The 27,500-nt window shown below is 43.0% G+C and overlaps 3 protein-coding genes across 3 annotated transcripts in view; 2 read left to right on the forward strand and 1 right to left on the reverse strand.

Moving 5' to 3' along the window:
- Positions 1-10,050, forward strand: part of rnf121 (ring finger protein 121) — a 12,364-nt gene extending 2,314 nt beyond the window's left edge. Inside the window, exons 3-13 of the mRNA XM_084474065.1 lie at positions 589-730; positions 919-1,073; positions 1,223-1,330; positions 2,843-2,963; positions 3,963-4,096; positions 4,444-4,545; positions 6,704-8,676; positions 8,757-8,795; positions 8,880-8,933; positions 9,082-9,208; positions 9,521-10,050. Of these exons, the coding sequence (XP_084330191.1) occupies positions 589-730; positions 919-1,073; positions 1,223-1,330; positions 2,843-2,963; positions 3,963-4,096; positions 4,444-4,545; positions 6,704-6,824 (883 nt within the window). The 3' untranslated portion in view covers positions 6,825-8,676; positions 8,757-8,795; positions 8,880-8,933; positions 9,082-9,208; positions 9,521-10,050. The remainder of the gene's footprint in view (positions 1-588; positions 731-918; positions 1,074-1,222; positions 1,331-2,842; positions 2,964-3,962; positions 4,097-4,443; positions 4,546-6,703; positions 8,677-8,756; positions 8,796-8,879; positions 8,934-9,081; positions 9,209-9,520) is intronic.
- A 14-nt stretch (positions 10,051-10,064) lies between these two features.
- Positions 10,065-13,572, reverse strand: nlrc3l1 (NLR family, CARD domain containing 3-like 1). Its single transcript, XM_084474066.1, has 6 exons — positions 13,193-13,572; positions 12,614-12,703; positions 12,378-12,452; positions 12,163-12,271; positions 11,824-12,061; positions 10,065-11,732 (listed from the first exon to the last, which is right to left on the reverse strand). The coding sequence occupies exons 1-6, from the start codon at positions 13,360-13,362 to the stop codon at positions 10,159-10,161; spliced, it is 2,256 nt and encodes a 751-aa protein (XP_084330192.1). The 5' UTR covers positions 13,363-13,572; the 3' UTR covers positions 10,065-10,158.
- Positions 13,573-16,684: 3,112 nt separating this feature from the next.
- The window catches only part of LOC311353886 (connector enhancer of kinase suppressor of ras 2-like), a gene marked incomplete at both ends in the record, with an annotated part of 23,576 nt that continues 12,760 nt past the window's right edge, over positions 16,685-27,500 (forward strand). Inside the window, 8 exons of the mRNA XM_084473686.1 lie at positions 16,685-16,748; positions 20,183-20,346; positions 22,246-22,448; positions 23,361-23,466; positions 24,837-24,878; positions 24,996-25,115; positions 27,226-27,285; positions 27,433-27,500. The exon at positions 27,433-27,500 is cut by the window's right edge and continues 1 nt beyond it. Of these exons, the coding sequence (XP_084329812.1) occupies positions 16,685-16,748; positions 20,183-20,346; positions 22,246-22,448; positions 23,361-23,466; positions 24,837-24,878; positions 24,996-25,115; positions 27,226-27,285; positions 27,433-27,500 (827 nt within the window). The remainder of the gene's footprint in view (positions 16,749-20,182; positions 20,347-22,245; positions 22,449-23,360; positions 23,467-24,836; positions 24,879-24,995; positions 25,116-27,225; positions 27,286-27,432) is intronic.

A 27,500-nucleotide genomic window follows, 5' to 3' on the forward strand; every position in this document is an offset into this window, starting at 1 on the left:
CGCCCTATGGTTTTCCGTCTTACCAGCATTGTTACTGCTTTCATTCACAACACGGCCGTACTGACATGGACTATTATAATAGGTCTTTAGCAGGCGAATGCCAGTGAAGATTTCCCAGAATACCAGCCTGTTGCCATTCACACATGACCCCATGCAGGAAATCTTCCGGAACATTGCACGGAAAGACTGTATGTGTGGAAGGTGCTTAACAAAAATAAACTAGAACTGACATTGTCAAGAGAGCATAGGGCATGGTTGTATTGGTAGTTATTGTGCCTGTCACTCATCAATAGGCAAATCAGTTGGATGGTTAGGTTAGTTCACAGCAGGGAACAAAATAAGTTATTTGCCTACTTTTTTACAGTTCATGTTTCACCATTCACAATGCCTCTTAAAAGAGAAACCAATGAGAAAAAGGCCAGCAGGTAGCTTAGAGGGAAGACTAGCTGCCAACCAAGTGAACTGTATTGACTTTGAGTCATTCCAGATGATTAATAGTGAGGGAGTCTCTACTTAGCTTGTTGGTCAAGATGGCTGTGGTGTTGATGTTCCTGACTGTTAACTGTCTGTGTTTGGGTCTTTTTGCAGGGTGGAGCATGCAAGAATGCATGCCAAACACAAGGGCCATGAGGCCATGCATGCAGAGATGGTGCTCATTCTGATCGTCACCCTCGTCGTCGCGCAACTAGTGCTTGTCCAATGGAAACAGAGGCACTCAAAGTCATACAACGTAAGGACACACACACGCACGCACGCACGCACTAGCGCGCACGCGCGCGCGCGCAATTACTCCTTAGATTGAGGTATAAAGGGTAGCTACACCATTTAGCTGTAAGCTCAGGTTCACCATTTGATTTAACCATCTAAAGGGAATCCCCACTGTCTCTTATAACACTGACCTTCTCTGCGGTATCACAGCTGGTGACACTGTTCCAGATGTGGGTGGTGCCGCTCTACTTCACCACCAAGCTCCACTGGTGGAGATTTCTCACCACGTGGTTCATATTCTCAGTGGTCACGGCGTTCGTCTCGTTCCGTGCCACTCGCAAGCCCCTCAACTGTACCACGCCCAGGTAGGTACCTGCAGACACCCCCCACACACACACACACCAGCAACTCCCATGTTATATGTAGACATGGATTCAACCCTGGCCATGCCCTGTCCTAAGAAACGTATTGTTATGATGGTGTAACAACAATTGGCTGTTTCTCTGTTCACCAGGTTGGTCTACAAGTGGTTCCTGCTGCTCTATAAGATCAGCTATGGTACGGGAATAGTCGGCTACACGGTCGTCATGTTTACCCTGTTTGGTATAAACTTGATCTTCAGGTATGTAACGTTACCCTGCCCTCCTCTTTTGCATTTTTGATTTTAGGTGCACTAAATATTACAACATACTTTTTTATTGAATCTCAGATATTTCAGGTGAAATATGGTAATTATGCAATCTATCTTTAACCATTAAAGCATGAGTTTATTATTTTTATGTGTGCTGTGAGAGGATTCTTTTATGTTGATTTTATGTATTTTTAGGTTTTCTGAATTAATGAATGTATTTATTCATATAAACCGTTGTTGAGCACATGGTAGGAAAAAAAGTGATGCGTTAATCTGAACCCTCAATTTAGAAAAATTTGCCCACTGTTTATAAACTAGTATACTCATGCATAACAAAACCATGCCCATGGATTACTTGACTGCACACATATATTTACCTAACCGTACTCAGTTTGCTAGATTGATCTCGGATTACTAAATCGTTCCCAGATTACTTGACAACCTTTCGAATTTGCTTACTGTTCACACTGGTTTCCATTATGATTATTCCATCCGAGGTAGAAAACACTATCCGCTCTAAATCCACATTGAATTGTTTAATTGAATGACATTGTTGTGTGGTGAACGTTTCATGGTGTTAATTGTGCAATGTTACATTTATCGTGTGTTAATCTCAAACCAACCTGTTTTTTATTGGATAAAACCTGGGTGCACGATACAACACATTCTGGTAGTCTGTGGGTATGGTTTATAATCCCTGGCTGTGGTTTGGTAATCCCTAGGTACGATTGGTCCTCTGTAGGTATGATTTAATAATATATAGGTACGGTTTGGTTATCTGTGGGTACAGTTTAGTAATCTGTCTGTATGGTGTAGAAACCGTAAAGACTTACACATAGATTTCGTCACAGAGTGAAGAAATCTATGTGTAAGTATTTACGTCTTTAGTCATTAAGTCTTTTCCTATGTGGTGCTTACACCACAGGCTCAAGCACCACATAGGAGGCCATGGAAAGATTAGTTCAGCCATCAGCATGTATCTGTAGATGTATATCGTGTCAATGTCACCCCCTAGTGGATAATTACAATAAATAGATAAAGCAATTCATGCCCATTAAAGACTAATCATATCTCTTAAAACAAGATGCCATTTGACCTGTCCTTAGCTAACCTACAACAGTGAAGTTCAGATATTCCCGTCGTCAGCAAATATCTCTACCAGTGTGTACTCTGCCCCGCAGGTATACGGTGACAGTATTGGCATTGCGTATCCGATGCAGATAAGGCACAATAATTAAAGGATTAATTATCCAGGGGTTTGGACTGAAAACATGAGGAGAACTTGACTACGTAATGTTGAAAGTATCACTTACACATCACAGGTCTAAATTGAGCAATTCCAAATGTGGATTTCTGCCAAGTTTATGAATATAGTTGACGTGACTGTAATCACAAAACTGTGTTCACGCCCAGCATTTCTGAAATATTCCACTCTGAGGGATTGCTTCCAACAGCAAAGCAGTGGTTGTATTGATTTCTAATTGAGTATGTTTTTTTGTTCAGAATAAAGCCAGAAGATGCGATGGACTTTGGCGTGTCACTGCTCTTCTACGGGCTGTATTATGGAGTTTTGGGACGGGACTTTGCTGAAATGTGTGCAGACTTCATGGCTTCAACAGTTGGGGTGAGAAGACTACAACACTTGTTGGAGACAATATCCAATTTTTTTGTTATTTTGGATACAGATAATTAGATTGTGCCACCCGGTGGATGCATGTACACATTACAGGAAGTGAGGCCGATCTCCTGAAGAGTCAGGTGTGTCTTTTCTTTATAAATAGACACACATTTGTAGACAGATCAGGGAGATGCCATTGTGATCAACCGGTCAAACTTGATCAACCGGTTGCTATGTTTCGTTTCATATCCTTTATCACAAGTTTCAGATCATTTTTCATATAATTTCATTTCATGCATTGTAACGTTTGGATTTTTTTGATTATTTTCATGGTGTTTAACAACTCATGTTGTGTTGTAGAGTCGTCGTAAACAGCAAGGTTACCGACCTTAAAGCCTGGCATGAGAAACCCAACCCATCGTAGTCATTATTGAATTAACCCTTAAGGTGAAAGTATACTACTCCGTATCCGTAATCCGTAATCCGACTCTGTAACTACGGAGACCCCTCGAGCATTCTCAGTTCTCCGTCGGGATGTCGGATACGCAATGCAATTCGCCGCCTGATCGATCTTATATGCTGACTACTAACCATGTAAATAGTGTTGAAAATAAACTTCCAAAGCTTTTCAAATCTTATTTGGTGTTTTATTAGTCCTTAATGTGCAAAGTAAACGATGTACAAAGTAAATAAGGTGCAAAGTCAAACCGGGGAAAGTGATTCCGGAAATGATTTTGTTAGAGGACCAATCACAGCCCTTGCCGTCTCCGTTGCCTCGACAGATAGTTAAAAATATTGGATGCGCACGTAGAGCTACGGAGAGGGTCTCCGACAGGCTCTCTGTCACCTTTACCCTCCCTCCTACGCCTTCACCAAATTTAGTTGGCAATGATTTTCAGCACCAACACAGTACCATAATTGTTTCACCAGTTCGGTGTAATGGTCCAGAAATGGTTCATGATAACCCACAGTTAAACACTGCCCCATGTTGTTTCCAACGTCTAGTATTACAGTGCATCGGGGATGCCAACCAAACACCTCTCGGACAACATCTGCGCGGTGTGTGGTCAGCAGATCCTGGTGGACGTCAGCGAGGAGGGCATCATCGAGAACACGTACAGATTGTCCTGCAACCATGTGTATCCTTCAATCTAAACGGACCAATACGCTCTGTGAAAAGGTTAAGGTTCATTGCACATGAGGGAATTTCCTGCAAATTATTATTGAATTTCTCAGAATATCGGTGTCTGCGTTTTACGGGAGACACTCACCCCAACTTCCTTTCTGCTGTTTCATACCAGCTTCCTGTAAATTAGCAACGGGGTAGCTTCGATAATTTTGTGTGTTTTTGTGTAAATGTGACGTAACCCAACGTATTAACAAAATAATACATTCTTTATCTTATAGTTTGTTGACATATGCATCAGTTCTGTTTTCTGAAGGTTACCTTTATTTGGCAGGAAGTCGACCTTAATTCACTCTTCAGATTCCATGAGTTCTGCATAAGAGGCTGGTGCATTGTGGGAAAGAAGCAGACTTGCCCGTACTGTAAAGAGAAGGTGGACCTGAAGAGGATGTTCAGCAACCCGTATCCTTTGATTGTTTGCTTGCTTTTTCACACACAGCCCTTCATCTTCACCATCCATCTAAAAATATCATGCTTGCATATTGTCAATACTGTCTCAAGACATCACTTGGAGTGATATGAGGCTGCTCTTCGCCCGTGCTATTAACACCTGCTGCTTTCAAAACCTTGTGTCTATTGATAATCACTGAAGTGGTGAATGTGCTTGCATAATTAAAAATGAATGATCCGTATAATGTGCTCAGCTTTTGAGTCACTTGCCGGTCGAAATGTAGGCTTAGAAGCAATGATCCACAAAAAACGTTTTTTTTTTAATAGCAAAATATTTGCGTGAACGTTTTTTTTCCAACAGAATAGATGTCAGGTAAAATGCAAGTTGAAGCCAGTTTAGACTGGACACCACTTTTTTCCGAAGGGTTGCAGAGTCATGCCCAGATACGGCTTGTCTCTGGTTTCTCTGTAGGCTGCATGTGACAAGTTGGTCACATGTTTGTAAATGTCAAGGCAGCTCAGTGGTCAGGTGGAAGTGAGTCTCATAGGTTGTATAGTGTAAGTTCCTCTTCCTGTTTGTGGCTTGAACAAATTGTGATGCCTCAGGTTCCCATGGCAGCCAATGTGTCCGAATGCACCTCATACACAAATAGACATCGATGACGTCTCAACCTATTGTCTGCAGCCGCATATTATCCCTCCATAAAGTCAGTGTTATCGTATTTCCCGTTTCTAATTACAGTTCAGGGTGTTTGGCTCTGAAGCCGAGAGGCACGAGGTTCAATCCCTATTGTCCAATGTACGCCTTGCTGTACTGTTCAGGCCTCAGGTAAACGGTTGACATTGTCTCCATTGAGATTGGGCAGTTGGTGAGCCTATTGCGATCCATTATGTTCCAAACGTGTGTAAGCAGCTCCCACAGCTGGATCTATGTTTTGTCCAACACACGTATGCGCATACAAACTGCCCTGGCTGCATAATCTTTTCCAATAGTGCTCACAAACAAATTCACAATTATATATTCTGTGTTTACATGCTGCTGCTCACAGAGACTAAGTTCTTGGTTGTTAAATAATCCTGTTTTTTGTATTGCTTTGAACCACTGGTTGCAATGGAATGCCTCAGCAGATTAATATAACCGGGAACTGAGCACTGAAGTTGGATTCAGAGGTGAATGCTTAGGCTTCATTCCAATCAGTAGAATACCTCCTCTTACTCCTCTTGCCACTTATTGAAATGTTGTTATGCCCTCAGAATTGAGAATTATCGTACTGCCTTAGACGCAATCATTATTTCCGCTCAGAATTCAGTCTCTAGGTCTGAGCATGCATAGGCACTATCCTACAATAGACGATAGGCTCGCCAACTGCCCAATTCTTAAATGCACCTCGACTGCTGCAGTGGTGAGTTGAGCAAAAACCATGGTCGGTTTACGTCTCTACATATGCCGCATTTCCACCGGAGGGTGCGGGTCGGTTCAGTCTGCATGGGTGCGGCACTGGTCGCGTTTCCACCGCCAAAAGTGGGCGTGACCCGGACTGAGCCGTATTGAGCTGTACTCGTCTCACAGTACTACTCCGTTGAGGTACTGAGAGCCTGAAAGGGTCCCGGCAAGTTTGAGCTATACACGCTGTCTGTTGATTGGTCGACAGAATCACTTCAGTGCGACAGGGGGATAATAACAAACAAACACAGTACCCGCGAGTTATTTCTGGACAATGGCGAAAGCTTTGTTTATTGAAGAAAATGTTGTGCAAAATTTTGCCGTCCTTCTTGGACGTCCTACATTGTTGCTTACTCTCGGTTCATTGTGCGCGTTCTTTTCCTTGGTATTATTATTAGGCTACACTGTGTCTGGCTGCTATGAGATCACGATGCTTACATAGTTGCCGTGGCTATCGCCGTCCGGCTTAAACCCCGCCCTACCATAAGGGTACTGGCGGCGGCGGTGGAAACGCGAGCCGTAACTGAGCTGGGCTATACCGCACCCTCACTACTTGGCTGAGGCGTGCTGGGTCCGAAGCGTACCCGCCGGTGGAAATGCGCCACATAGACAATGTCAAGAATTGATGTGGGGTATTAAAAAAACAATCAAATCCTTTAAACCCTACTTGCTTTTTAGTGACCTGTATGTATCTGAATGTTTTTTACTCCTTAACCCACTTCTAAGCTGGGAGAGACCGCACGTTATGTATGGACAGCTTCTGGACTGGCTTCGGTACCTTGTCGCCTGGCAACCGGTTATTATAGGACTTGTCCAAGGAATCAACTATATCCTTGGCCTTGAATGATTTTTTTTTTTTATGATTTTTGGGTGGCAAGATGGACACAGCTGTTGCGACAAAGAGGAAGATGCACTGGCTTGCTGGACCTAGCAGCCGAACTAGAACTCAAAAACAAGATTTTCAATGTGTCTAGATATGTACCTTTTTGTATGTATCTATAGGCACAACATATCTGTATTTACAATTTATTTGAATTTTACTAGTAACATGAATTTGGATGTATGTCTCAGATTATTAGAACTTTTTTCTGAACACATCGCACATCAAATACACTTGAATGGTTATTGGTTCTGAGTATTTGCAGGATCACTTGTTTTAAATGGAGAGGTGCTTTTCCCACACCAAACGTATGTCTTAAGTACTGTTAATGCATTGGGTTTCAACAATAAATACTAAATTATCTTACTGGATGTAGGTTTATTCTCCCCCCCCCCCCCCCCCCCTTTTTCTGAACTATGCCTAACTATATTAATCACAGTGAAATTCAACTTCCAAACATTTACTGATGGTATTGTGAATATTGTGTATCTCGTACTTGGATACAATATTTAATTTAATTTATAGTGAGGTTGTGTCCTCTCCCCTTTTGTGCTCAAATATCATTTGTGTAGTAGCAGGTAGGCTTGGTTCTCTCTGCTGTCTCCTTTTTGACTTTTCTTGTTTTCTTCACACTCTAATTAGAATTTCCATATGAATTTATGAGGATGAGGAAGACGTAAAACTAATGAAAATGATACAGTGAGGGTCTCCTCATGTGGAGCAGACCCTCACCCTCTCTTTTGTCCTTTAATCTTGTCGTTCAGCATTTTACTTTTCGTGTCACCATTGCCATATCCCCTATGTAGTTCTTGCTGGTTAATTATTGGATTTGTGGATGACCTTTTTAAAAAATGTCCTTTGACATAGCCGTCGGACATTATGCAGAGTGCCAGTCTTATGATTTGTTTTAATATTTTGCCCTGCGTTCTGTACACTGTTCCAATATTTGAGGGGTTGGCTTGAAGTGGTCGTAGCGCTACTTCCTGTGGTCTGAAATGATCACTGCCATTCCTCTGAAGGGGACGTAGTTCCGTTGGTGACTCAGCACAGTAGAATACCATATTTAAGACGAACTGGACGGATGGTGGATTGACATACATTTATTTATCTATTCAGTTGTCACCCTTTTGTTTTCATGAATATTTGTTAATAAATGTCACCCAGTGTACAAATATATCGAACCTTGTCTTTTGTGTGAGGACAACGCTAAAAAGCTTATGAGACGAAGTTTATGGGGAGACGGGGGAGGGTTGTTACAACCCGTTACAGCTATCCCTGAACCAAGTTTTAAAAAACAGATCACCAACAAACTAATTTTTAATTGTATGAAAATAACTTATTTATTAAATTATGATTAAATGATCAGTTAATTTGCACAGATGTAAATTAACTTTACACTTGCCACAACTGGGATTTGGAATGAATCGATCAATGTGTGGATTGAATCTTATCCTATTTGATTTAATGTTTAAAATTGTTCGAGTAAATGTGTTCTATACCATTAAAATATTTTTCTTGCATTACAATTTGTCGGCTATCGGCTATTTTTTGTATGTATGGTACTCCACTAACAGTGGAGTTACTATTAAATTCATTACTTATTTCATAAAATCACCAGTTTCAGTAGTTGACCCATTGAACTATTTAATATAGCCATATAGCCAATGGTTTTGTATTTATGTTACAACCCCTTAACAACCGATTAGTCATCCCTTATACCACGCACGTGGGGTATAGGGAAGTGACTTGTGTATATAACGCACACCTGAATGTATCAAAAAGAAACACCACGCCAACATGAAGCAGACACATGTTATAGGTAATAATTCTCTTGTATTTGAACTTTTAGTTTTTTGGTCGCCCATTAGACTTCAATTAACCTTTCGTCTTTTTCCTCAGCTCTGCTGCTTTGCCTCCTGTCTTCGGATGACTCCCTTGGTGAGTTGTACAGATGACTCTAACCTAATTTAACCAGAGTCTACGTATTATGTTATATTAACATTGTTTATAACATTTCCACAGCAAAATCTCCTGAGATAATTGGTCGAGTCAGCTTCCGAGCAAACGTTCGTCTAGGTAACAGACAGGCTATGCCATGCGCCCGATGAAACAACTATTTTGATGTGTCATAATATTCGATGAACATGAATATGAACATTAAAAATAGTCTCTGAAGAAAGGTTTATGGTTGTTCTATTGTGTGTTTTTTGCGTTTACTCGGCAGGAAGGACTAAGGTTCTCACCTGCAGGGCGAACCCGCACGGTGACAGCGACCTGACTCTAATCTACTGGCTGGTCAACGGCTCCTTCCCCGAGGTGCTGAGCAACTCCAGGATATCAGAGATGGACGAGTGAGTGGGAGGGTTGTTACCCATTTTATGTATAGCCTAGGCCTACTTATTTATATATTTTTAAGAGAGACTTAAGATATATATTTTTGAGAGAACCAGATACACAATTCAAACACTTCAAATATTAACTGCAGCCTGTCATGTTTGCTGTTACATTGTGTTTTGGTTACCGTTTCGAAGAACACGCAGGTTTCGGCCTTATTGACGCAGTACTGCACTGCCAATACATACGTTATTGTCAATTTGACTGCTGAGCAATACATCATATCATGGGTAGTAGCTCGATTAATAAAGATGGACTTGTTGTTGCAGATCCACCTCTTCAGATGGTACAATCCGGCGGGATCTGAAGCTGAAAAACGTGACGACCGAGGACTTGAGCTGTACTTATGTTTGTGTGGTGATGAATCCTGAAGGGGTCGCCAAAAAGCACGTCACTTTACAAACACGCTTGAGAAAAGAAAAGTATAGTGTGAAACAGTTACCATACCAACGTACCATTCAGTAATCAAACTGGATACAAACTTGACGTGTAACCTTAAGAACATATGTCTATGCAACTGTGTTTAGCATTTGTATTGGTTCAGTTGAAAACAGGTTTGATTTTTTTGTATATCTGTATGAATGCGTTTGATTAGTTCAGTTTTCTTTTCCTAAAAGGGTGTCCCAAAACAAAATATTTACTTGGGCACTTTTTTCTGTTCCATCAAACCAAAATATGTATGAAATGTGTATTCATATGAAATGTGGCCCAAAAAGCGAAATTATAATTAAAGAGTCCAATTGACAAAAAAATAAATCCAAATTAAAACAATAGTGAACATGATTAATTGAATAGTGATATAACACATTATCTTTGGGTGGGTTTTCATGTAGGCCTATGCATTTCCATGGGGATTTAGAGAGTACTATAGCTGATGCTAAACCAACTTAAACGAACGCTGTAGCACTCAATTGTTTTTTTCTGCGGTCAGTTCATCCAGACAGGACTGCAAGAGGGCTCTAGTTTGAGGATTCTGAAGGTTTTCACTCATCTTCTTCCTAATAAGAGCAGCAGTGTCCTGAACGACAGATGGCCAACCCTCTGTAGAACTGATGAAAGGCTTGAGAAGCTCAACATTGCTCTTTAACGCCATGCCAAAGAGAAAACGCAGGAAAATGTTCAATGTCCCATCCTGGCGCAGTAGGGTCCTCTCTAAAGCACTCGAGTAAACCTGTTTAGTGTTCATCTTTAAGTCCTGGGGCAGCTTTCTTTTTGATGATTCCTTGAAGACACTCATTCCCTGGTTCCTGAACTCTAGAAAAACATACAGGGCGGCCATGTACTCCTGAACGGTGGAGTGAATAAAGCAGTGGACCTTCTCATTATACATGACAAACTGTTTCACCGTAAACTCTGTGCACAAGCCGCTGTTGACCACCGCCTCTTTGATGTCCACCCCGCCGCCCGCTTTCCGGTGGGCCTCTGAGATCTTCACCTGTCCCTGATCCAGCGCGAGCCAAGCCGTCTTCCCCAGGCTCACCAGGAAATCTCTCTCCTGGCTCGGGCTTCGAGCCGGCGCTCTGAAACGTCGCTCAGACAAGAGCTGGAGCAGAAGCTGGGTGTAGATGGGGGTGATACTTTGGGGTAGATCGCCTCTCTGCCCGGTTAACCTACACTCCAACACTTGGCTCAACACTGAGCAGAACAGGGGCAGGTGGCACATGATGTGGAGGGTCTTGCACGAGTTGACATATTCCATCACCCGATCTGCGTGTAGCGGGTCCGTAAACCTCCTCTTGAAGTATTCCATCTTCTGGTCATCGGTAAACCCCTGTACCTCCATCACTTGATGCACCTCCTCCGACGGCATGCAGTTGGCTCTCAGAGGCCGGGACGTGATCCAGAGCATGCCGTTGAAGAACAGGTTCCCTCGGAGGAGGTTGACCAACAACACATGGAAGGATGTGGCTTCCTTGAAGTCACACCAGATCTCCGTGAATTGGAAGTCGAGCTCCTGGTTGTACTCGTCGAGACCGTCCAAGACTAACAGCGCGTGTCCACCGACTGCGCATATGTCCTTCAACCTTTTGGTTTCTGGGTAGAGCTGGTTTAGTACTTGCAGCATGCTGATCACCGATCCCTGGAAGGCATTGAGCTCTCTGAAGGGCAGTGGGAAGAGAAAAGAGATGTGCTGGTGGGACCGCTCCTCAGCCCAGTCCAGGATGAACTTCTGTACTGCCATGGACTTCCCTGTTCCTGCCATGCCGGTCATCAGAAGAGCCTTCACACATTTCTCCTCAATCGAAATGCTGCTGAAGATATCTTCAGATGAGATGGGTTGCTCTGGTTTGTGATGAGAGTTTAATTTTTCTATGTTCCTGTATTCGTGCTGAATATTGGGTCCATTGTCAAACACTGTGGTCATGTGGAGGTCGGTGAATATGTCGTGGAAGGGCTTCTTCTCTCCCCGTGTCCCCAAGTCCTCCTGGACGTGCCCGTATTTACTCTTCAGACTCTGTCTCAGCTCAAAACTGACTTCATCTACAAAAATGGGTAAATTAGAATTATGAATAAGGGATTTAAGAATGATTTCGATTTGAAAGGACAGAGGTATAAAATGTGATGTGCATACTTTCAACGCATAACTCCTGGAGGTGGTTAACAAGCTGCTCCTGCCCCATCTCCTTCAGAAGGCCTTGGACTATATGCAGAGAGCCCTGGAGGTTGAAATGCTGAAGCAGACGGTCCACTAGGTCCACCAGGTCCATGCTTTGGGAATCAATGAGGAGTTGTGGGTAATTCCTCCACAGAGTTTGTTTGAAGTGCCTCAGAGGCCCCTCTGGCATCTTCTCAAGTATTTTACGGATGGCCTGTTGACAAAGATAGCGTACACAAACCAAATTCTAATTAATATTAATAATCAGAAATAAAAAAGTATGATTATTTGACACATGCAGAAATGAACAGACACCTGGAACGTAAACGCCACAGTCACAGCGGGGTGTGGCGGTTCATTGAAGTCGCTGAGAAGAGGAGTTTTTTTAGGATGCCCGGACACAGGGGGTCCTTTGCTTACGATCCTGTACACAAGTACACAACGGCGATAAAATGTTAAATGCATAATTTCAAGGAGGCACATAGCAAAAACATATTACATGTTGAAGAATGACTCAAGGTTATCTTTACTTGCGTGTGGTCTTCTCACAGTCACTGTTGAAGGAGTAGTTGCTAGAGAAAGAACCGTTGCTCTCCAGGAGAACTCTGAAGACACATGCATAGAATGCAATCATGATCACGTAAATGAACAGTACCCCTCTTATTTGAAAACACATCCAGTTGTGTTTATTAATGTATGTTTATTCAATCCATATATTTGTGCTTCATCCATAACAACACTTCACTGCCTCGTTATTTTGTTTCACCTTGATTCATCTTGGTCATCCATTGACTGTTCTCTATCCCGCGCCTCGCCGCTCCCCATAGAAGTATAGCTAAGAACTGCCGGCTGGCACCTTTAGAAATAATTAAAAATATATATGCGTGATCATTATTTTAAGGAATAGCACCTTTGTGTTCATTCACAACATACCTTTTTTTATATATAAAAAAACAAAAACAAATTGTGTTGGAGAAGCAAACGCAGCATAACATATTTTAGATAAGAATCTTACAAAAAGTAGGCTATACCTAGGGTTGCCAACCGTCCCGTAAAATACGGGATCGTTCCGTATTTGGCAACTAAAAGACCTGTCCCGTAATGAACTGATACGGGACGCACTTTGTCCCGTATTTTGGGGTCGTAAACAATCTCGTTATTTGAAACACTGGGAGTTGGCAACCCTAGCTATACCATACGACCAGCTCACATCCTGATCATGGGACCAAAACAAAATATAAATATAAGTCAGAACAGAAGTGTTCCAACCAGTATCAAGTAAAGAAGTTAGTTTGCCAACCCAAACGTCTAATCAGAGTAAATAAGTAGTAACATCTCGTCTCACCACCATCGGGCATCATCTCCGGGTGAATGCTCATGCCCCAGATCCAGAGATGGTCTCCTCTCAGGGATGTAGTATAGGTCCTGATCATCGAAATCCCCTCCTCGGTCAGACACGCCTTCTCCAAAGGGAATACTGTCCGAATCCGTATAATCCAATTCGTTCTCTTCCATTGTATTGTTGTTCAGTGACACGCAGTCATTTTCATGTTCAACGGCAGAATGATAAGGGAATGTTTGCAGTGACACAGAAACAACACGGCATGGTTATTATCTTAAACCAATGATCCAATATTTACCCGTTACGCACGCGTAACCAATGAAAACGACTCTAAATGTGTGATATTTTAGACGTAGAAACAAATCGAAAGTCCGTTTCGGGTGAGCGCCCTGAACTTCCTAGTTCACGTGTCTTCTTCTTCTTCTTCTTTTAGTTTCCGGCAGTCTGTATGCCTTTGCGGCACATTGCTGCCACCCACAGGACCAATAATTAGATAAATAAATAAACCACCAAACAAAAATAAACAAATAAATAAATATAAATAAATAAATAAATAAATATATATGTATATATATATATATATATATATATATATATATATATATATTTCAGACGCAGTCAGTCCATCCTATTTCCATAGGAGTAATCCAGTGGCCGTTATGAAGTCCAGGACAGCTTTTATAGTCCCAGGCTGGTTCTCAGTGGGATTTAGAAGGCTCTTTAGTGTAACCGGTGCTGTTCCCAGGCTTTCCACAGCTGCATACAGATGTTCCCTCTGTCGAGTGAGTCCAGTACATTCCATCAGGATATGTTTCACTGTTTGCTGTTTTTTACACACTCCACATAGTCCATTTTCATGTTTCCCAAGTTTTTGTAGGTCCCATGCGAGTCCGCAATGCCCCAGCCTCAGTCTGGTCATCATGACTGTATGCCTCCTTTCCTTTCCCAAAAAACACTGGCTCTTTGTCACTCTATTCTGCAAGCTGTAGTAATGCCTCCCCTTCTTTTCCTTATCCCACTCCTCCTGCCACACAGCCATGATGTTCTTTTTAATGATTGACCTACACTCAGTTATCCCCAGCCTCACTTTTACATCGATTTCTTCCCTTCTTAAAGCCCTTTTTGCTGCCCCATCAGCTAGCTCATTCCCCTCTATCCCCACATGAGCTGGGACCCACATAAACCCCACTGACTCTCCCACCTGCTCAATCCTGTACATCAGGGTAAGAAGCTCCACCATGAGGTCTGACCTGGCTCCAAGCCCTCCCTCCCTCAATGTCATCAGCACTGAAGCAGAGTCAGAGCATATCACAACTGGCCCTGGCCTGACCTCCTCCACCCACTTCATAGCCCAGATTATTGCAAGCAGCTCCGTGGTGTAAACTGAAACCCCCTCAGATTATTTAGACTTTTCCTTTACAATTCCCCCAACTGTTGCAGTTCTCTCATGAGCTAACACACTTACATCTATCTCTGGCACTGGTAGAATCTATGGTGGTATAGTTGGCCAGTACACTACCGGGCCCACCCCCTCCTCCCCAAACTCCATCCTCCCCATTTCCTCATTGACTTGAAAAATGACAAAAAACATTCCCTCTTCACTCTTGCTCCTCCCCACTCCCATGCACCTTCCAAAGCCAGCTCCCCCACATTCTCCCCTTGATGTCCCCTTAATTTACAGATATACTGCATTGCCAGCTTAGACCTTTTGATACCCAATGGGGTCTCCCCCATTTCCACAAGTAAGGCTGCAATTGGGGTGGAACGGAAGGCCCCACAAGACGACTCAGTGCCTTTCTAGTTCACGTGTCTTCCTTGGTTCAGATAGTAGAACAGCCTTAAGTGCACACCGCCACCCACAGCAGGGAGGCTGCAGTACATGATCAACGCCTACCTAGTTATTTCTGGGCCGTGGGAATAGATATCTCGACGCGAAATAGAAACGCGCCCAGGGTTGGTGTGTTCGAGATGCGTGTACTCCAGCCGGGGGTGGGTTTTATCGCAATGGTTTATTATGGGATGAGTAGTTCCTTGACTCGTTCAAAAATAATAATGTACACTGTCTTGTACCTTTGCTTTTTATTCCATTTTCCAATTTTTTTGTTGATCCGAAACAAATGTTTTATGGATGTGCCTACCTGGACGGATTATTGTCTTGGTCAAGGCTTAAAATGTTTATATATTTATATAACGATTTTATGAAGTCAACGGTGAAAATTAATGGGAAATTTACTTCCGGAACCAGAACTTTTCAAAAAGGGGCGGTCACTAGTGCACTCTATTGGACTCTGTAAAATAAAATAACCACATTGAGAAGTGTACACACACATTGGTTTGCAGACCGTGGTACGTTTTCTGAAATATTATAATATAATCTATTAATATAATAGGATATAGTGAAATTAAGAAAGAACAACTTAATTTAAAGGCTTAACCATACAATTAAGGTACTTAATATTAATGAGCATATTTATTTCCATTATTATTTGTTTACACATAAAGTACAATTTAACAAACGTTGTCAGAATATTAAAGCTGTGGGTTAGATCTATTTCATGTCATAGGCCTCTTCATCCCAGCCTATTGTTGACACATCCTGGAGGAAGGTATTCTTTACACTTTATATAATAAAAACATATTAAAATATAATAAAACAGTAGGCCTGTTGTGGATTGCGTAGGTTCACACAAAATCAACACACACAATCAGCAACAACATCTCCGTGAACATTTTAGAACAATAATTTCAACCATTATTTATTTAGGCTACTTAAATTGTTAATTTGTATCAAAATAAATAATACATCGTCTATAGCCTAATTAAACATGGTTCTTAAACACATCTGTGTTGGTATTAAACAGTGTTTTGAGTGTATGGCACCAGATCAGAGTTGGTGTTGTGGTGCGTGTGTGCTCCATCCCTACTACTCCACCATCGTTTCCACTCCACTGCGCTTTGTGTGATGGCAGCGTGAGCAGATACAAAGGGCAACAAGGCGAGGGGAACAAAAGAGAGGAACCAAGGGGGTTGCTGCGAGAAAAACATTCAGAAACACCAAATCGTGCAAAACTGCGAAGCACGGGTTGGCTTCGCAGTTATCCGTAGGCTGGAGCCCATGTCTGTCTTTTGGGGAGTAGCGAATCAAAGCTTCCCAGACGCCAGCGAGAGGCAGCAGACTGTGCGTCCTCCTCCTCCGCCGCGCACGGTCCTGTTGATGAATAGGGGAGCAGTAGTGGCACACCACTCTCAACATCTCCGAGTCTGACGGGAATGACAAATAAAGAATAAAGGAGCCCTTTCAGCGGACACACAAGAGCGGAGGAATGTGCAGAGATCCGTGTGGCTCGTTTCAATCTCCTAAAACGGCATTTTTGGATTCTTTGGTGCTACCTGATTGCTTGTAAACACAGTGCACAGTGCACACCAGTATTTACTGCGAGTTGGGGTTTTTGGGGGTCTTCTTTTGTCAGAGGGGGGGGGGGACAAACTTCTGCAATGGCACTGGTTATGGAACCTGTGAGCAAGTGGAGCTCGAGTCAAGTGGTGGACTGGATGAAAGGTAGGATCGTACTTAATATCACTAAATGTTCTGTTAATGTAAGTGTTTTGTGTGCATGTACATTTTTAGCATCAACACTTTTGATGCGAACGGATTTGCACCTGCTGATCCTCCCTTTTGTGTTCCCTGAAAGGATGTACGTTTTTGGTTAATTGCGCCTTTCAAAATCTTGGTAAACCTTTCAGTTTTGAGTCAATAGATATGTTCTTCTGCACTTAAGATGTAGGCATTTGTGAACCGGAAAAACTACGTTCCATCATCCAGTTGTTATCTTGCCCTTGTGTTGCTGCAGATTTCATATCATACGCATTTTCAACAAATCTAAGATAAACACTCCATTAAGCTCTTCAGTCAAAAAGAGCATATTCTGAAATATATTAACTTCGAGTGTTTGTGATTTGACTTAACCCAATTACATTGCTTTGAAAGCAGTATACATGAAAATGAAAAATTAAAAAAAAGAAAATTATAATAAAATAATCTACAACAACTTGTGTAAGAACACAACTTTATCAAACGTATAACTACCAGCTGCAAATATTTCATATTTTATGCACTGGAGTAAAATATGTCAAACAACTGTTTAATGTTATAATACTTTTTTTTTTTTTTTTTTTTGAACTATGTTAAGCCTAAATTGACACACAACACAACACACATTTCGGTTAAGCTCTACTTTTCTGTTAAATAAACAGTGGGCTAGATTGTGTATGACCACATCACAAAGCTATTAGTGTTCCCAATTACAGACTCTTGATAGAGATAGGCCTATTTGGTTGAAGGAAAGGTTTAAAGCCCAGCCGTGTTTAGGAAGAAACATACAGGATATCATGTTTATTTATAAACCTCTGGCCAGCAAACCACCAGAGCTTGAAGATGACATAAGATAAATGATAGCCGCACTTAAACGTCACACTTGCATGACGTTGATTAATAATTTTCGGAACACAGGTCTTTGTATGCTTGCAGCTATTCAACGTATGTATTTATTCCTAGTATTTTGCATTGGTGATCCATAATAATATGCTCCACTGAGAGAATAGGGTACTACTGACTGTCATAACGCATTATATGTACATGTATTGATGTTACCTCAAAACCTACCTATTAATAATCCATTAGCGAACATGTTGTCTACATTCATACACAATGAACACGCCAATCAGTAGGAGTTTGCATGCAACCAGGTTTACATATTTGATCACGTTGCACTTGACAGTTCCTTTTCCCGGCTATGTGTGAGTGCAGCTGGAGTGTGTGATGTACGGTTGGAGGTATACACACACAGGAAGGAAGCACTGACTGTAGAATCGTGTTTAACATAATCTGGGTTTTTACAAATATGTATGGGGGCTGACTGTATGCATCCACGACGTGGGAGGCACAGGATTGGTGGCTGGATGAGAGGCCATGTTGTGACATCACAGAAGGCTTCTTCGTGCCCCTCGTGTGATAAGTGGAGCAGAGACAATCCGTCCCCACAGCTCAGTGACGGTCATTTAACGTGATGGATAGAAAGGCACTGAGACGCACACACACAAAGAGGTGCTGAAGGGGTTTTGAATCTGGTCTCACATCCATTCCTGTCCCCTTGCATCATTCTTCGATCAGACAGGATGCTTGCTTCTGCTTTATTTGCATATGTCACCTCGCCAGGCAACACAACCCACATGACCTATACCCAGAATTAAATTCTCCAACAACCTGTCCCCGATTTCCATGGCCACAAAGATTACGATTCCCTAGCCATTCCAAACGTCCAGGGTTTCAGTTTCCTAATATAAATAAACATGCATGCATGTGTGTTTTTATATGTTGTGCACCTGGATGTTTTTTTGGTGTAAAAAGTACAGAAACTCAATATGGTATGACTAATGTTGTGAGATGTGTTTTTTCAGCTGTTTGTGCACGATTGAGATGGATGAATTTGCATTTGTAATTCTTCCATCTGTTTTTCGTAGGTCAACAGGGCACTACCACTTTGGAAAATACATGTTTACAGTCCTAGCGCCTACAGTGCACTTTCAAATAAAAAACATGTTATCTAATCTGAGGATGTAGTGGTTTATAGTTCCTTAGAGTGCCTGGGTCTCACTGCAACCCCATTTGGGATGGAGAGATTACTTTGTACAGTTCATATGTTAATGGCCATGTGACCCTTTTAAGGACCGTTTTTATTATTATTAATAAAGCATTGAAAAGTAACAGTTGAGTTTGATAAATGCATTGTGCCTCCTCAGCATGATTGCTCATCTGTATGTGAAATAGTGAAGTGTAATATTGATGCTTTTTCTTTCTTTCTTTGAGCTTAGAGTTATTTTATTTCTATGGGTATAAGATATGATTAATATATACGATTTGGCTTTGGTTAGATATTATTTTTGTTGCTTGGACTAAGAATGCTCTGGAAAGCACCATGCCCCCTTGTTCTCGATCTTATTTGCTGTTTTTGTCCCGTTGTCGAGGGGGAATCCCTGCCAAAACCCTGTGCTGGGGTTTCTATGGTTACGGCGGGAATTCTTCATTGACACAAGGAGTCTCAATTAACTTGGTAAAAAGGCAGATTGGTTAAGCCTTTACATTTGATAACAACCATGAACACCCCACATTTAGTGGACAGCTGAACTCCAGCAGCATGCTCGATGAGTTTGCAGTCCCCCCCAATGCTTAACCCTGTGTAAATAACCTCTATATATCTATAAGTAGTCTGGGTACCATCTTGTGTTAGGAAGAACACCAGGGAAGAGCCATGAACATATAACTGCAGAGCCTTTTGTGTTGTGGGTCTTTTGTTCATCTCGTGTTCATAGATTTGAGCGCAACCTTTTTAATTAAAGCTAAAAACGTCGCCAGCAGCTTAGTCATGACTGAAATAGGTCATCTGGTAGAGCGAGGTCCAAGTGACCAAGGCTCTCCACCACTCTCTCCCTTCATGAATCCACTCTGAAGTGGGTTCTAGTGGGCTAAGTGTGTCCTCATAGTGCGGACTCGGTACAGACATTTAGTGGAAATAAAAATGTATAGGTTACCTTTTAGACAATTAAACAACGCTTTATGACCCTGCTGACGGAAAAATACTCTCAAATTATCATATTCAATCCTTAGCAGTAATATAACACAGTATATTGAGTGTACTTACCAAATAGTTATGCTATTTAAACTGGATGCCAGATGGATGTCTTTAACCTTTTGTTTGTGCGGTGACTACTAAGTAAGTGACCATCAAGACAAAGTATTAAACAGGAACATTAAGAGCAAACAAATATACATTTTTGAGTTATTATGACCAAGGACAATCAGCCTTTTAGGACTTCCTTGAACGAGGAACATCACAAGACTCGTTATTTGAAGTGTTTGGCACTGAGGGAATGTGAACAAGCCCCCATCATGACTCATGGATCCAAACGGTTTCTTATTCTGTTCCCGTCCTTCAGGCCTGGACGACTGCTTGCAGCAGTACACCCAGACGTTTGAGAGGGAGAAGGTCGGGGGCGACCAGCTCCTCCGCATCACCCACCAGGAGCTGGAGGACTTGGGTGTGTCCCGGATCGGCCACCAGGAGCTCATACTAGAGGCTGTGGACCTGCTCTGTGCCCTGGTGAGTCTCCCACAGCCTCCACAATCATCCTTCTTCTGGCTCCTCCCCATTGCTCACTGTGATTGGTTGGTTCAAACCTGCCCACATAGGCCTCCCTAGAATGCAAACTTGCTTGGGAATGGTTCAGAGAACATTGCAGATGATTTATCCATGAGGAGGTTAAGCAGGTGTTTTTATGTCATAGTGATCTATAAATTGAAATCAGGTTAACCTCCCCCCAGCCATGGAGGAAAAGGAAGATAACTTGTTGAAGATGGGCAAAATTAACATCATTAGCTAGAGTTGGAATTAATCAGAACTAAAAGGCCATCATGATAATAAAATTCATAAAATAATGAAAAATTAAGATTAATCAGAATCAGCTTATACCCGATTCTGACCGGGCTTCTGTAAGCTTACATATGATTGCAAAATTAATTGGTTCTTTCTGTAGTTTGTAGAAATGCTTCTTCTAAGTGAACTTTAATAAGGCTGCAGTCACAAAGCATTTCAAATCCCTACTGAGAGTGAAGGTAGGCCTGCATACTGATAGGGATACAATCCAAAATGAAAAACGGAGTAGTAAGCTCAGCAATGAATGCAATTTTTATCAAATGTCTATAAAAATAATCGGTATGTTTGTTGGACTGCATTTTCAAAATGACAGCCGTACTCTTCCAACCTATAATTGGAATAAACTTGAGGCAGCAATTTTCCTATGTATCCATTTATATATATCAAAATCTTGATTCTCAGTCTATCAATATTTGAATAATCATAATTGTTTTACATATAATTCAAGTATTGTTTCAAAATCGATGCAGACATACCACCGTAATATAGTTGTATTTGTTTATATATTTACATAATATGTCACTCTTTATTCTTTATTCCTTATTGAACTTATATCACTTTGGGACTTAATTGTTGCTTTTAACAAACATTAAATATTGATGCTATTGACATCTTCCCATCATGTAAACCACTCTCCTTGATAATATTCCTTATTGATCCTTTGATGGAGATGCATTAAAGGTCCCCTGGTGTTGAGTATGCAGTTACCTAAAAGTCACCTAAAAGACTAATTTTAGGACAGCTGGCACACACACCTCCTCCTTGCTCAGGGATCTGACTCCAGGCCACGCAGTAAATAGACAGAGTGAGCAAACACTGGGGAAGGGTGGGCGGGCGGGCGAGGCGCTAGAATAAGTCATCATTTACAGCAAAAGTTCTAGTCGGAGGGAAGTTGGGGCTGCTGAGTGTGAGGCGGGGGGATGAGAGGCGTCCAGACAGCAGAGAGAGCAGCAGAGGAGAGGTCCAATTGGGAATGAAAAAGCGTGGGGGGGTGGGGGGGGGGGTCACAGATGTTATCACAATCTAAAGTCTTCTGATGCTCCGTGGTGCTCCGGCGAGGGCCCGGTTGCCAAAGCCCCTTATGTAACTGGGATTTAGCTCTAAGTCTCCGGCCACCCCACCCTCCCCCACCCTCCCACCCACCGCCCCCTCTGCCCCTACATTCCCTCCCAAGAAACGCCGACATGACAGACGGCCCAAAGGCCTGCTGCCACGTGCAGCAAGGCATTGTGGGTATGCCTGTTTGCCGCTCTCTCTCCCCTGACATGCAAAGTGACAGCTGGAAGGGATAGAGGTGGGGGGGGAAATGGGATTGGATGTGTGTGTGTGTGTGTGTGTGTGTGTTTGTCACACACACACATACACACGCACACACCCAACGCAGATTTCCAGTGAACCCCACTCCCCTGTCTAACGTTGTCTAACTAACAAGCCAACAAAGGCCCCCCCCCCCCCCCGCCCGCCCCCGCCCCCGCCCCCCTGCTGCTCCTCCACTGTGGGTTCAAAACAAACAAAAACACATGTATTTCCTCAGTCAAATACCAAATGTTCCGACCCCTCTCCTAGAACTACGGGCTGGAGACGGAGAACCTGAAGACCCTGTCCCACAAGCTCCACGCCTCGGCCAAGAACCTGCAGAACTTCATCACCAGCCGGCGCCGCAGCGGCCACTACGACGGCCACGCCACGCACAAGCTGCCCAACGACTTCCTCACCTCCGTGGTGGACCTCATCGCCGCCGCCAAGAGCCTGCTGGCCTGGCTCGACAGGTGAGATTCACAGGAAGAACCGCCTGTAAGGAAAGTGCACCATGTGGGTCATGGAGGGAGCTGGACCACATGGGTTCCGTCCCGTTATCGGGGCGGGAACCCAGTGGGCCACCTCCCTTGCAGCATTACCCGATGGCGTCTTTCGGAGAGACTCCTGTCGCCGGGTCTTAATTCACTTCACTTGTTACTTTGGATGACACCGCCTGCTGAATAACAAAATAAATAAATACATGCGTTGAGATAGTTGACCTTTTCCCACACAATTGTGTCGAAAGAGAACTGTATAATTGCAACATTAAATATGGCGGTGTGCCATTTGGCGGTGCCAGGGGGGGCACTGAGAGGTGGAGGAGGAGACAAAAAAAAAAATTAACTACCGCTGCGATGTCTGACTAAAATGGAGCAAAGTCATAATTCACATTAAACCACCCACCTGTGATGTGGGACTGGATGACAGGAATCAATAGCAGCCTCAGAGAAGGGATCCATTGGCTCACATGGACAGAGCTCTAGTCTCTATACACATAGATGCTAAAATAATATTGGCTGAACATGCAGTTTGTTTTGGTGAATATTCAATACATTTTTAATAAATCAATATTTGATACCTTAATGCTTTGAATATGTTATTCAGCAAAACTCTGCTAGAAATATTCATCTTGTCAGTTTTAATGTTTGACATTAATAATGTGTGTGTGTGCACGTACGCGCGTGTGTGTTTTGACTCTTGTGTGTAGCAGATGAAGATGGCATACTAAGTCATTAAGAAAATATAATATTGATCCCAGTGAAATTGGGTTCACTCTGACTGTGACTGATGTTTAGCTAACACCATTGATGAACCAGGCCTGAGGTATAAGTTTGACTAATGACCCAGGCATGCATTAAGGATGATCTAACGGTTCATTCCAGGTGCTACTTCTTTTTCAGGTCACCGTTCGCGGCAGTGGCTGACTACTCCTTGACGAGGAATAATGTCATCCAGCTGTGTCTGGAGCTCACTACGATTGTGCAACAGGTAAACAAACACACACCCACACACGATAAACCACAGGTCCTCGCAGTCAACTGCCCATTTTAAAACACAAACATATGCAAATGAGTGTTATATAATCTGGTCTTTTGCCGAAGTCCATGTCTTGTATCCATGGTTTCTTCTTAGTTTTACATGCACTGTTTTTATTGTGCTTAGATTCTTCCTCTTTATTTACTGATTAATAACAAGCATGATACACGACAAACTTTACCAAAACCAAGCATCAACACTGTTCGCCTGCTAACAAGAGTTTTGCGTTTTGCCAAACATGCCTGTGAGTGTGTGTGTGCGCATGTGCGTGTGTGTGTGAGCATCTGCCTCTTTAACTGCTCAAAGTGAGTGTGTACCCATCTCCCCTCTGAGACCACTCCAACAAAAAGCTGATCAAACATTTTGGAAAGATAATTTCTCAATACTCCATTTCCCTTCCTTCCTTCCCACAGACGACAGACACTGTGTCGAGTGTCCGTCGTCGTAATACACGGATGCAATCAAATTGTGAGGCTGCAAAGTCTTCCCACCAGTCTCCTCATTATGAAGTGGTGGGGAAAAAAGTGTGCAGCAAACATTTGCTTTGCTTAATTCCGCAGAGAGAAGCCAGGTGGGCTGCGAGTGTGTTTGAGCGCAGTCATCCTTGGCGGAGATACACAGGGCTTTGTGCTAGGCTCCACTGATGAGGCTTCTATCGGGGCTGGTTACATGTGTTGTGTGTCCACTGCTTGTGTTTGCGGGCTAAAATTAGACTCATGGCGAACATCCCGACTCACACAGTGGGTGTTTCTTTAACGGGAGTTTTGTATAAGTATACACCCAAGCTGGACACACAGACAAACAGACACTGGAAAAGAGGAAAAGCCTTCGATGTTCGGCAGCTCTTTCCATCCGGATATAGGGTTTTGTGTTCCTCACTTATTTTCTTTCCTCGCCTATTTATCAGGTATTAACACGATCTGTCGTTTCCAAAGGGAAGTCGTGTGTTGGTGTCTTCGCCTGGGAGATGCTGTCGGTTTGAAGCGTTGTGGGCTCTGGAGGAGGAGGGCATGTAGGAGGGAGCAGTAGAAAAAAACAACCAGTTTGAGGCCGGGATGGACAGATATAGCAGGCGAGGGAGAGTGGGAAAGGATTCTGTGTTTTCTATGCTGGTGGTGACTCACTGGTGTTTGTCTTTATGCCTGTTATGTGTAGGCGTATTGGGGGGGGGGGGGGGCAGGTGCCAAACAGTTTTTGTCTCAGCAGCACACATCCTGTCCACCTACACCGATGAGAACCCGGCAGTAATAATAACTGTATTTTGACACATTCCCTCCAATTGACCCCCCCACCTCCCCCCACTGTGCTACATGTCTCTACAGGACTGCTCCGTGTACGAGACCGAAAACAAAATCCTCCACGTGGTGAGTTAATCCCCCCCCCAGCCCCCATGACGTCCTTCTTCTTCTATTTCTCGACTGTTTCATCGTGCTGGACGGCAGCCTATACCTCTGAACTCCGCCTCCGCCCTCCCCCAACAGTGCAAGACCCTTTCGGGAGTGTGTGACAACATCATCTCCCTGTCGTCGGACCCCATGGTGTCTCAGGCGGCCCATCTGGAGGTGGTGAAGCTGGCCAACATCAAGTCCACGGAGGGATTGGTACGTCCAGCTGTCAGTCAGCCCCCCCCCCCCCCGCCCCCCCCGCTGGGCCGGTTGGCTGCAGGCCTCAGGCTTACGTAAAGAGACACCTCTCTCACAACTTTATGTGGGACATGATGTGTTTCTATCCTTCAGTAGAATTCATCGTTTTTCTTTTCCAAAAGGGAATAATTAGTGCCAGTTATTTCACACGCTGTTGATGTACCAACACTCCTAGAACATCAAAGTAAATTTTATGTCATCTTTATTTATATTGAGCAACTCCCTAAAGCAAGAGAGACCTAATAACGACAAGCAATACAAGTCGTGACCAATTACATGTGTGTATATACAGTATACAGTAATAAACATAAAAGAGTACTGTTTAAAGTCAGAGTTGGGCCCTGCTTGCCGAGATCAAATGGTGAGAGATGTTCCCTGGCCTGACCAGGAGGCTCAGAAGCCCCACAACACGGTGAACTAAAACCAGTCCCTCCACACGTTCAGAACACAGACTTCAGCTGAGACTAGGGAGACTGCAGCATTTTCAGGCTTTCCTTGGCTGGGTTGAAACCTCAATGGATGACAGGGAGAAGAGGTTTAAACCCAGCACAAAGGAAGGGTTTATGCTGGCAGTGCAGATGCATGAATACAAGCATTATTATTATTATTTTGATTATTATTATTATTATTATTATGGATGGGCATCCGTGTCGGATATTGAATCCTTTAAATCCCTAGACTCCATTTCTATGGGACTGCTGGGATGCAGGCAAAGCACAAATATAAATATACATCTAGGACACTTTTACCTGCAGGATGGACACAGTGTGTGTCTCTGTATGGCCCTCCCTCCTGCACAGAAAGCCTCAGCTGCTGCGACACTACTTTGACTTCAACCAGTTTGTATCTGAGAACCAACCACATGTCATCGTATATTAGTTAATGGCAGAACTAAAGAAAATAGCATAAGTAGCGTGTCCTTTTTAGGACCAATCCAGGAACTACACTGAGTCGTGTCTTCATGTGTCCCATAACAAGGTTAACATGAACTCATGGATTCATGAAGAGATGAAGAACCACAGTGACTATTAAATATAGCTATAGGATACATGTTTGGGCGTTATTCATGTGCCATGTTATTAATAGTAATAAAAGGTGTTCATTTATGCATGAGGCCGGATGCAGGACACATTGACGTGGACGGCAGAGCAGAAACGTCCCCTTTGAGCGAGCGCACCGCCTGGAGCCGGCCACCATCTCCTCCATCTTAGTGCTGACCTACACTTCTACATGACTAGGTTGCCAGGGGCTACAGTAAGCCCCGCCCCCTTATTAACGTGGGTAGGGGCGGTGGAAGTTCTCTCAGCCGTTCGATGAAACCTCAACGGTGTGCTAGGCCAGGCCGGTGCCTCCAAATAAAGCTGTTACGCTCCTCTCGGGGCCTTGGCATGCGAGTGGTTTGGGTGTGTGTGTCGGTTTGAGTGTGTCTGTATGTGTGTGTGTGTGTGTGTGTGTGTCTGTCTGTCTGTCTGTCTGTCTGTCTGTGTATTTGTGTGTGTGTCTGAGTGTGTTTGAGAGATTATTTGCAGGTAGGAGTCATTTTCTCAGTGTCGTTCTGTTAGGTGGAGCAATAGGTCGCTGAACATGGTCCTAATTCAATAGCTTGCCTCTAATTGCCGATAATGTCATCCCGTTTGTTATTGGGGGGATGGAGTTAAAGTCCACCGTTTTGCTCCTGATTTAATATAGCCCTGGTCTTCTCTGCACCATGAATGTGAGGAAGGCTTCTCATGAATGCATTGGACTTGGCTGAAGCTGCACTGAGGAATTTGTTTCATAATCAATTCATCTTTTAATTCATCGTTCAGTCATAGTAATAATTTTCCAGAAAAGCAATATAATAATCTATATTTATAAATTATCTAATATATATAATTATTATAATTCTGAATATATATATATATATAATAAATAAATGTAAGATTATATGAATAACTCTTTCTACCCATCAAATAAGCTACCTTTCGAAAAATACCTATACGTATATTTTACCATTTATATACAGCCTACCATTGACCTATTGACATGGGAAAATAAACATGTGAACTCCTGTGTTGTATCGCCACAGGGAATGTACATCAAATCCACGTACGATGGGCTGCACGTCATCACGGGGACCACAGAGGGAGTAAGTCAACCGCTCACACTAACCCTAACCTCATCTGGCCACGATCACAACCGGTGTTGTACGAGGTGTGGTTGTACCAGTGTCCGGTATCAGTGAGTAGTGGTGTCGGTGCAGCAGTGTTTTACGCCACGTGTCTCTCCCTCTCAGTCGCTGGCAGACCGCTGTAAGAAGATCCATGCTGGGGATGAGGTCATCCAGGTTAATCACCAGACAGT

The sequence above is a fragment of the Micromesistius poutassou genome, assembly GCF_964030765.1.
Source record: "Micromesistius poutassou genome assembly, chromosome: 10".
Lineage (NCBI taxonomy): Eukaryota > Metazoa > Chordata > Actinopteri > Gadiformes > Gadidae > Micromesistius > Micromesistius poutassou.